The 10,832-nt window shown below is 31.0% G+C and overlaps 1 protein-coding gene across 4 annotated transcripts; it reads right to left on the bottom strand.

Annotated features, from left to right (window-relative positions):
• Window positions 1-1,578: 1,578 nt before the first annotated feature.
• LOC123204504 (nucleobase-ascorbate transporter 6-like) lies at window positions 1,579-7,746 on the bottom strand. Of its 4 annotated transcripts, none has more exons than XM_044621191.1 (15): window positions 7,585-7,746; window positions 7,137-7,271; window positions 6,508-6,605; window positions 6,235-6,411; window positions 5,771-5,871; window positions 5,544-5,619; window positions 5,369-5,428; window positions 4,991-5,175; window positions 3,686-3,782; window positions 3,145-3,231; window positions 2,773-2,831; window positions 2,583-2,674; window positions 2,399-2,476; window positions 2,155-2,315; window positions 1,579-2,046 (listed from the first exon to the last, which is right to left on the bottom strand). In XM_044621191.1, exons 2-15 carry the CDS (start codon window positions 7,243-7,245, stop codon window positions 1,834-1,836), a joined length of 1,593 nt encoding a protein of 530 aa, XP_044477126.1. In that variant the 5' UTR covers window positions 7,246-7,271; window positions 7,585-7,746; the 3' UTR covers window positions 1,579-1,833. The 4 variants fall into 4 exon arrangements, with proteins under 4 accessions (XP_044477126.1, XP_044477125.1, XP_044477128.1 ...); XM_044621190.1 differs by lacking the exon at window positions 7,585-7,746 and adding an exon at window positions 7,394-7,557; XM_044621193.1 differs by lacking the exon at window positions 7,585-7,746 and adding an exon at window positions 7,400-7,554.
• Window positions 7,747-10,832: the final 3,086 nt, after the last annotated feature.

Genomic DNA, 10,832 nt, shown 5'->3' on the forward strand with positions numbered 1-10,832 from the left:
AATTTATACCTACGGCTTTTTTATCTAATAATTTATACAATAAAACTATATATACCATTTTAGGTATATAAATATGTATATTAGATGATATTTAATTAAAGATAAAACAAAATATAATCATATAATAATATATGTATATATATATATATATTCAAAATAAATACTTATAATATTATTCTAATTTATATTTTTAATCTTATAAATAATTTATTTTTATGGTAATATTTTACTTTTATTCATTATACAGTGAAAGATCTTAACTCATGTACAAATAGTAGAAAGTTATGCCTAAAATATAAATATGAAAAAGTCTTAGCTTTTTCTCCACTGTTTGTGCTTTAATTTAATTTATAAACTAGTGGGTATCATTGAACAACTCTTACTTTTCATGAACAAAAGTGGGTGGGGACAATATTGGGATGTCCTATTCTCACAGCCTTTGTCACTAATGAATTCAAATTCTAATAGAAATACCCACCAAACAGCATCTCGAGTATTTTTAGGGTTTTTGGGTGGAAATGGGTTTTGGTCTTTTCAGCTTTTATGTAGCTATACTGCTTGACAAATACCAACAAATGACATTAGAGAATTAACAGAATTCCAATTTTTGTCATCTTATCTCTCCTAGGGCAACTGGTAGGTAGATGAAGAACTAAAAAATGTAAGAGAATGGTGTGTTAGTTAATAAGTTCATAATAAGAGTCTTAAATGAGGTGTAATTCATTTCAGTTGGATGACAACAATCTAATTACTAAGATCTTGGAAAGACCATAACCCTGAATTATATAGAGATAATAATTCAATTTGTGAGATTAGTTCTTTGGTCCACTATTCTTTAAACAGTGAGGAGATTTCCTATAAAAATGAAGACAGGGATAAGATGTTAAAAATCTCTATAATTAAAGACAATTATTAATAAGAATAAATATATCTTCAATTTATTCCTTCTCTATATATTCTCTAAACCTTTACATATTAAATTAGTTTTAAATTATTATAAAAATATTATGACATCTAATAAATATTACATTATTTTTTTAGTGGGTATTTTCTTTTTTTTTTTGCGGGGATAAGAAAAGAAATTTTTTTTATGAGGAGAGAATGAGACTTCCCTATCATCTTCTTATTGGAGACGAGGCACCGATGGGGAAATATTTTCTTTGTTGGGATGAGGACGAAAATTAAAATATTCAACCCTCATCTAATCTATTGTCATCTCTAGTTTTGTATAAGAATAAGCCTATGAACAAATGGATATCTAATTTAAATTTAAGACCAAAAGTCTTAAGAGAGGTGGTATTGATGTTGATTTTTCAGGGATTCTCCGAGATTTGTATATATCTTAATTTCTATTATTCAATGGGTGATGGAAGGGCCTTTTTAACAAAATGGAGCATCTGCATTTTAAATCTGCTTTTTGCAACCTTTTTGATTAACTTGTATCACTTTCTTCAACACTTTTTTTTCTTTTCTCTGATGAGGCATTTCAGTATGCCCTCTTAGTATTTGAAGCTCATGAAATGATAAATGTGCAGATGCTGAACTAGAAACAATAAAAGCAGAAGTATGGAAACCAAATGAATGAGAAAAGCAATACAACTGCTTTATTGCTACCTCCAATCCGAGTTTGCATTCGATTTACAGAGAGAATGAAAAAACAATCAAACAAATGTTCTCAGAGTTACTATAAAGAAACGTACTATCTTTTACTGCTATATAGCGTGTGACTAGATCTCACAAGATAGAAGATGATGATATTAATATTTCCCCCCAGAGCTGTAGAAAACTTCTGACACAGCAATATTTGCCAAGACGAACTTGGTGCTGCATAATTCACACAGATGGGAAATATTTGTTTAAATTGAACGGCAGAGAATAGAATTCTTTGCTCCTTGGATCGTCCTTAAAGTATCGGAACTTGGCCCACCAATGTTTACCCCTATCTTTCTTTGCATCCTTTTTATAAAGTGTGTTATCCAGGAAAAATGCTACGATGCCCGCAACAAATGGTTCTGATGAGAAAGGAACATTTACAATGTCGTTGAACTGCAAAATAAGAGCATGACAATAAAATCAATGAAACACAAACCATCAATGGCGTAAATTTGTTTTAAAACATGCTGACCTCAAGGGATTGATAAAATTTAAGCTTACCCATCGTGCACTTGTGTGAACTGGACCATAACCATGAATAACAGTGTACTCGTTGAAGTACTGTGGCACAGACAAACCAATGAAGATAGAGAAGCCTAGTATGAACTTTGTTCGAAAGCTGTTGAGGTTGCAGAACTGAAGGAAGCTAAGACCTCCAGCACCTGCACAGGTGCAATTGAATGAAAATTTTGCTGATACCATAAATATAGCGGAAATCCATAAACCTCTTGTTAACCATACATACCCACATAAGCAAAGAAAAGGCAATACAAAGCTGCAATAATGGGTCCCGGTATTGAAGCAACTACTGCTCCAAACTTCCCTGCACAATAAGGATATATTAACTGATCATATGAACAAAACACTAGAAAAGAATGTTCAATAATATTATCCAACCTTCAAAGAAAAAATTTACAAAATGAACTTACCAAGAATAGAGAAGAAAATCATAAATCCAGCAGATATTTGGACAACCCTTCGGCTTCCAACTTTTGTCACGGCCAAAAGACCTGCATTCTCTCTGCATATAAAGAATTCAGGTTCATATGAATCTCCATTTTCCAATCACCAAAAACAGAATGCTCATACGGCAGAAAGGTAGGTCCGCGAATAGCTTACACAGATACTGAAGTCCCATTCACAGTCCCAAATAATCCAGACAATAAAATGCCAACTCCCTGAAAAGAAACAAAACATTAAATCATCAATACTCAGAAATTAACATTCACCTGAAAATTAGATCATCAGGCAAATGCAAAAAGTCCACCAACCACTCTAGGAATTATGCTTTTATATTCCCATCATAAATTTATCATGATGTTTCAGCCACAGTTTATTAGTTTTGATCTTTACATTTGTCAGTCAAGTTTCCTTATTCAATCAATCTATGTGAAAGCCCATTCCTATGAACCAGGACCAAGGCAGCCATTTAATTATTGTATTGCTCACCCCAAAAAACAAGAAGAAGAAGAGACAAGCCTTTTAAATTACCTGCCAACCCACACCACGGCTGAGAATTGAAGGTGGCAATGGAGTTGCACTTGCAAACCTTGCCACCACAGTGAAAGCACCAGTAGACTGCTCAAATCATTGGATGTAAATGAAAACTGAGTATACTTTTAAGAAACTAAACAACTGTGTAATCAAATATCCCACAAAATATAAACTAAGCCACAAGAATGCATGTTTAAAAAGCAACATGGGCAACCAAAAAAATAATAATTACTGAAGTCTTTAGGATACAAAATTATCAAAATTTTGGGTTCAAATAAAACCTTTGCCTATGGATTCTATACCACCATAATCCCCAGGAAATATGTATTCTCAACTTTTCAAAAGTATGACCAGCAAAATTTAAAACTGTCTTATTATGCAGTTTGGTTAAGGAGTTGAAATAATAGGTAGGGCCAAAAGAAATAATGGCAATAACAGTAGCAACAATAATAGCATAAATTATGAATCAATGTCCTACGTCTAGAAGCAAAAAAGAAAAATAAAAAGGATGAGCAAAGGAAAAAAAAAAAAAAAAAACCTCGACAAGAGCAACAAATGAGGCCATCATCATGGCAAAGGCTTCACCAGCATCAAATGCAGGTGGTCCCCACTGGAAAGGCCATGGAACTCTTATCCTGCAAAATCATTTAAACAATAAGAAATATCTTAGGCCACCAACTAAGCAGGAATACAAAAGAAAACAAAAGGGAATTAATGAAAGGTTGCTAGAAGGAAGATGGAGCAAGAATACAAAAGGAAACAAAAGGGAATTAATCGTAGATTGCTAGAAGACAGAGAGATGGAGCACGAATACAAAAGGAAACAAAAGGGAATTAATAACAGATTGCTAGAAGGCAGAGAGATGGAGGCTTTAACCTCAAACAAATTATCAGGGAATATGGCAGTTAAGGGCAAAACAAGGGAGGACAGTAAGCTAACGGCAACTGGAAAATTAAGAGAAATTAAAGCTGGAAGAGACTATAAAAAGAGAAGAGAAGAAGATGTAAAGATCAGTGAGGAATTCAGTAGATCTTTAAGGAGCTTTCAGCCTGGGGGGGCTTTTTTATTGTTTTCATTTCTATTGTGAGAATAATTGTTTTAGCGAGTGTAGAGTACGCATACTAAAAAAAATTCCATGTTCAGTGTTGAATATTGGAGTAAGTTTGTTTAGGTGGTATAGTTCCATAACAGAATACATAAAAAAAAAGCCACATGTTACATTTATTTAACCCACACATTTGTTAATCTACTTCCAGAACCACCACTTGTACTCTAGATTAGTTATGTAGTACATTAACATGTATACAGTAAAGAATTCATGGGCAGTGATTGCAGCCAAAACCTGCAAGAGAAAATACTCAATGATCCACAGTTCCATGAGAGGTAGGCGAACTTAAAGCATCAGAAGTCTTCTCTAATTTGAACTGAATCAGCCAATTCTAACAAATCATCTAAGCTTAATATTTAAAATAGACCGTGTCATTCCAGCATTGTTAAATCATATTGAAATCCATGAAACTCAAGCTTTTTATCAGACTGATTCCATCTTCTTAACATCCTTCTCTCTCGAGGCTACACAATACTTCATGATGTGCAAGTTGAAGTGCAATGAGGTTTTAGCTCTCACATCAATTAACAAAATAAGTTTGACAATTAAGTATTATTGAGAGCAATTACTGTTCACAGCCAAATTGACAGAAAATCATAGTTATAACATTAGTTTTATGAAATAACCACAACCAATCACAAGTGAATACCTTATTTCTGACATTTCAACCATATCACAATGCAAGTGAAGAAATGCTGAAGTTAGCAACTGCATAACATAGACAAGACAATTTACCAGGGAGCAGCATCTATAAGTCCTGCACGATCAGTTCGACAGCTTGCTTGAGTCTTAGGTCCAGAATTATTATAGGCCCCACCCACAGTGAGTAGGTGAGCATAGATCCACACGATCACCACAGAAAATATTACAGCATAACGATCAAAGATATATTTGGTTTGGTGTATGACATGCGGCAAATACTGTAAAAAAAACATACAATCAATTTAAGAGGGCAACAGAGATAAAAATCACAAATAGAAAGAGATTTTAGTCAGTAAGGTGCTCCAGAACTAGGTGAAGACCTGGAGGTGGACACCATGGTGCAAAGCCTTTCACCATGCCACATATTTCAATTGTAACAAGACACTTCATGTAACAGATCATTGGAGATACCTGAGAAATAAATACTACGAGGACTAGCTGAGGCAGTCCAATCTCCACACATTTGGCAACCTACAAAAACAGAAAGACAACAGCCATTATTGATAAGATGATTTTGAGTACTTGTGTATGGATGGGGAGATGGTGTGCATCATTGGTAAAGTAAATGCAGCAAAACAAGACTTACCCCAGGAAAACCAAACTCATATAGCCCAAAACCCACAAGAGAAACTAAAGGAACAGCTGAAAGTGGACTTAGAAACCTGAAAATAGCAAGTCTAGTTAGTATTATTTTCAAAAATTGAACAAGAAAACAATCATATAATTAGAATCACCAATGAGGAAGGGAAAAAAAAAAGTTGTTGTCCATTTTTGTTTTAATATATTAGCCATCAGTTTGGATTCTCAACTAACCTTGCAACATTACGCCAAAGCCCGCTGAAGCCTAGGACAATCTGAAGAGTTGATGCAACAATGAGAGACCCCTGGATTGCCCTCATTATTCGCTTAAATTTCTGAAGAAGCATCAAACCAAGACATTGTTACAACCCAGAAGGCCATAACATCAAAAAAACAATTTGGTGTTAAATGCACAATATATCTTCCCTTTTATCTATTCACTTCATTTTCTTTCCATTGGGAGTTTTACTATGAGCTTCTGAGTAACTATCCCATAATAAGGTTTCTGAGATAGTATTATGCCCTAACAGAATGTTAGCCAACATGAAATTGAAGGCATGAATTGGAGAAATTATATTCCACGCTATATACTAAGCATATTTCATGTAGGTCAACATGCATACGATATTGATAAATAAGCAATCCATCATTCCAAACAAGCATCATTGATAATCAGCAATGGATTAAGATGGTAAAACCTCAGCAGGATCAACAATATCACTGAATCTACCAGCAAGGATAATTGAAATTGTTGTTGGGACAAATGTGTAAGACCCTCCCATAACAGCTGGTAGTCGAGTCCCAAACAATGTTTGCAACAATGTGTTCAAACCAGCAACAAAGAGCAGTGTCTGGATAACCTTAGCCTTCTCCTCCTAAAAGAACAGCAAATGGGCATTAATCATGGTATAAATCTACAGCTTAAAAGTACTCTTTCATCTTATGTTAAATTAATTGTCCTTGGGCCTTACATTTCCACCTCCCATTTGGGGAACAAGTGCAGTTGGAATGAGAACTGTTGTCCCTAGCATCACAAGGTAATGTTGAAAACCAAGAATAATAGCCTCAGCTGCATCAGGAATGCAACAGAATTTCAATAAGCTGAGCACAGGTTGTTTAACAAATTTCAAACATTTCAAAACAATAATTAAAGTAAGAACTTGAAATTATATGTTAATTTTAATTTCTATGAGCTGCAGCTTAATCAAGTGATAGTAAGCCAAAAAATTCTGAAGCAATATTCTTTGTCAACTTTTGAAAGTTAAAGTCCAAAAAGTGAGATGAGAAAAGAGGATTATTTTGACAAAATAGCATATTAACTTTTCGAAAAGAAGTATATACCCAAAAGAAGAGAAAACTCAAAAGGAGAAAAGCTACTTTCAGCTAAAAGAACAACGCAGAGAAAGAGCATATCCTAAACAAATTAACATTACCAAGACCTCTACTACTTCGAATCTACTCAAATGGATCCAGAATAATCTTACTCAGAAACCAAACTATACAATCACAACAAGAAAATCCAACCCATCTTACTGAAAACCTCAAACAAGCAGAATATATAATCCAACTGAACAGTATAAGATATTAAAAAAAAACTTACGCCATGATGGAGGACTTGTAATGCAACAAGTAATGCCGGGAAGCTGTTCCCTTGGGGGATGTGGTTGTGGTTCCTCGACTTTTGGTGCTCCACCGCCACCACCTGCCATGCTCTTGCTTCTCTCCTCCTCGAAAACTACAAAAACAAAGAACCAAAGCAGCTAAAAAGGGGAACAAAACACAAATCTGATCAAAACCCAGATCCTGAATGTTGAAGCAAACATAAAATGACAAGAAAACAAAGAAAACACAACCCACATGTACAGCTGTAACCACAAAGATGGTGAAGAAGATAATGGAGTTAGGAGTCGTGCAAAAGAAAGAAAATAAAAGTGTAACCTCCCTGCACCAAGGTCTAGAGACGTTTATAGATAGAGATAATAACAGAGCTAATAATTGAAACTCAAAATTTGCAAGAAAGTAAGTTTGAATGGTAGCAATTGAAGTACCTTTTCAAGTTTTTTTTTTTTTAACAATCTTTGAAAGCAAAATCAAGCTTATCAATAAACCATCATACCCCACACCAAAAATATGTGTAACTTTAAAGCAGAGAGAAAGAGATGAACAGAACAAAAGATTATAATTACAAAAAATAAATAAATAAAAATGTTTTCCGCGGAAATTAAAAAAGTGCTTCTCCTTTTCTCTAGAAACCAAACCCTGCATTAAGGCTAAGTTAGCTTATTGAATCATGTCACCGACAGTGAGCTGGTTCACACTTAAAAGTCTGGTAAATTTCATTCAGTTTTATTTAAATTTATTTATTTTGAATTATATTAAATTATTATTAATAAATTACAAATTTCAGTAATATATTCTATGAATAAATTTAAATTATAAATTTAAATTAAACTCAAATAAAATTATTTTTATCTTAATAAAATTTAAATTATTGTTAATATTAATTTAATAAACACAATCTAAATTTAGTCTAAATTATTTTTTATTCTAATAAAAAGGATATTTAGATTGGGTTTGATTGTTATCCACCTCTAACGCCAGCAACTGACAGACCAGAGGAAAAAATATCTGAAATTTGACAAGGCTAGATAATGGAATGACGAAATGGGGGTTGGAAAGGTTGAAGCATGACATGACTGTAGTGGTTGGGGGAGGGGTAATTTAGGAATAATGTAAAAATGGTCACATGCATCATGTACTTGCGTTCGAGGGGGGAATATTGAAAGAGAGAAGAGAAAAGAAAAGAAATCGGGGGAAAGACGTCCACCCCAACCCCAACCCCCCCCCCACCCCCACCCGCCCCCGCCCCCAATCTGCGTTTCCTCTCTCTTATTGTTTTTGCAGTATTACCTTGATTGATATTTTTAGAGGAATGCAAGCTCTAGTTTAGTGTTGGATAGGGTTTGTTTGAATTTGGTACTGAGTTTTATTTGAATAAATTTTAATTTTAATTTTAATTTAATATATATAATTTTGAATAAAATTAAAATTAAAATATATTTAAAAATCAAATACGAGTTCAACTTTGATTTGACATATGTAAGTTTGAATATGAGCTCAAACTTTAATATATTTAAAAAAATTTAAACGATGTTGTATAAGCCACAAGAGAATCAAATTTGAGTGAATAAGTTTGATAAGTTTGAACCAAGTTCAGCTTATCTATATAAACTCTTGATCGATGAAATGAATCGAACACAAACGAATTATTCTTTAAACTTTGCAAATTCGAACTAAGTCTCCTTAAAAATGAGTTTTACCCTGTTTAAACTCAATTTGGCTCAAATTCAGCCCCAATTTAATGTGGGTTGAAAACTTTTTCAAACAAAATTTTAAAAAAAAAAGTATTTAAAAAATTTTTAACCAAACCAAGCTAAATTATATTTATAATCAAACTGAATTTAATGTGGTTTAAAATATATATATATATATATATATATATATATATATATATATATATTATTTAATAAAATTAATTTAATTATATTTTTTAGAACATAATATAAATATGTAAAATAAATATGAAATATATATGCAATATAAACATAAAGAAAATGATAAAATAAATATAAAAAATATTATACACTTAATTGTTTATTAAAAAATTCTATCAAATACAGTTATATATATGTGTGTATTTTAAAAAAAAATATAGTTTATAATTTAGTTCAATTTGACAATTATCTAAACTGCAACCCAAAAATTGAAAATTGTTTTCGAAAAAATTATCAACTTAAACCAAATTATTTTACAAACTAAATTAAACCAAACCATAATTTTTAAGCAGTTGAATCAGGTTTTATGGTTTGAACAAAATTATGCACACCCCTACATATTTTTAAGTGTTCCAAATAATGCATAGCATATGTTGCCCCTAATGTTTGATTCGAATTGAGTTAAACTCAAATTTGAGTTAGTTTAAGTTTGGCCCATCTTATTAAACTACTTGAATTTTAACTCGATTTAAAGAGAGTCAAGCTCGAATTTGGTTACAGTAACGAATTAAATTTGAATTGAGTTCAACTCAATATTGTAACTTTAAAAATGATCGTAACGATATTGTTATGATATTTATTAGTCAAAATAATATTGTTTGAAAAAATTCAAATCAAATCTTTTTAGACTAAGTTTAGTGAATTAAACACATTTTAAACTCAAACTTAATAATATAAAACTTGTAGATTCAAACTCGAGCTCTTCAAAACTAAATTTATTTTTAATTTATTCAAACCGAATTAATAATAAATAAATTCAAACCAGTTTAACTTAAACACAACTCTATTTTCAATTGTTTTGTAACGAAGATACTTACAGCAGGAAATTTTCTCCAAATAATTTTAAATATAAAATTAAATACAAAAAATTTAAATTTTGAGCCACTAAGTTTACCCTAAAACAAGTGTAATTATTATTTCCAACAATAAATGCCAGTTTTAAACCAACCATTTAATAAGTGAATTTATTATCAAATTAATTTTCACGCCGGAAAAAATTGAAACATTTTCATGGGTTATAAAATAATCATTAATTATAAAAATTGTAAATATATATTAAAATTAATGCAAGTTAATTATACATGTTTAAAAAAAAATTGGATGAATATGTCTGTCTGATCAATTAAACTGGATAAAAAGATTTGATTTGATTAATATAAAAAATTATTTTTTAATTTTATTATTGCGACTTTTAACTTAAGATGCATCTGTACAATTTCAATTTAATTAAATTCAATAAAACTATATGTATCTATTTTTGGTACATAATTTATATACATAAATGAGGTGTTATCATGTGATTGGATGTTTCTTTATCATATAATGACACACGTTTTAAAATCACATAATTATATGATGGCACATCATTGTGTACATGAATTATGTACAAAAAATGAGTATACATAGCATTACTCAATTAAATTTATGTTTATGATAAAATAATTTAAATTATATATTTAATAATAAATTATAAAATTGATTTAAATATTATTTTTAAACATTTAACTAATCTGCTCATCGATCAAATGATCTAACTATTAATTAGATTTATAACTAGATTTAATCTAAGTTTGATTCAAATAAAATCAAAATAAGTTTAATTTCAATGAGTTTGAGCGTAAAAATTTAACATTTTATAGTTTTAGCTCAAGTTTTAAAGATATTTAATTCATTAAATTCTCGAGTTTAAAATATTTAATACAAAATGATATTGTTTTAATTATTATATATTAAAATAATAT

The sequence above is a fragment of the Mangifera indica genome, chromosome 20, assembly GCF_011075055.1.
Source record: "Mangifera indica cultivar Alphonso chromosome 20, CATAS_Mindica_2.1, whole genome shotgun sequence".
Lineage (NCBI taxonomy): Eukaryota > Viridiplantae > Streptophyta > Magnoliopsida > Sapindales > Anacardiaceae > Mangifera > Mangifera indica.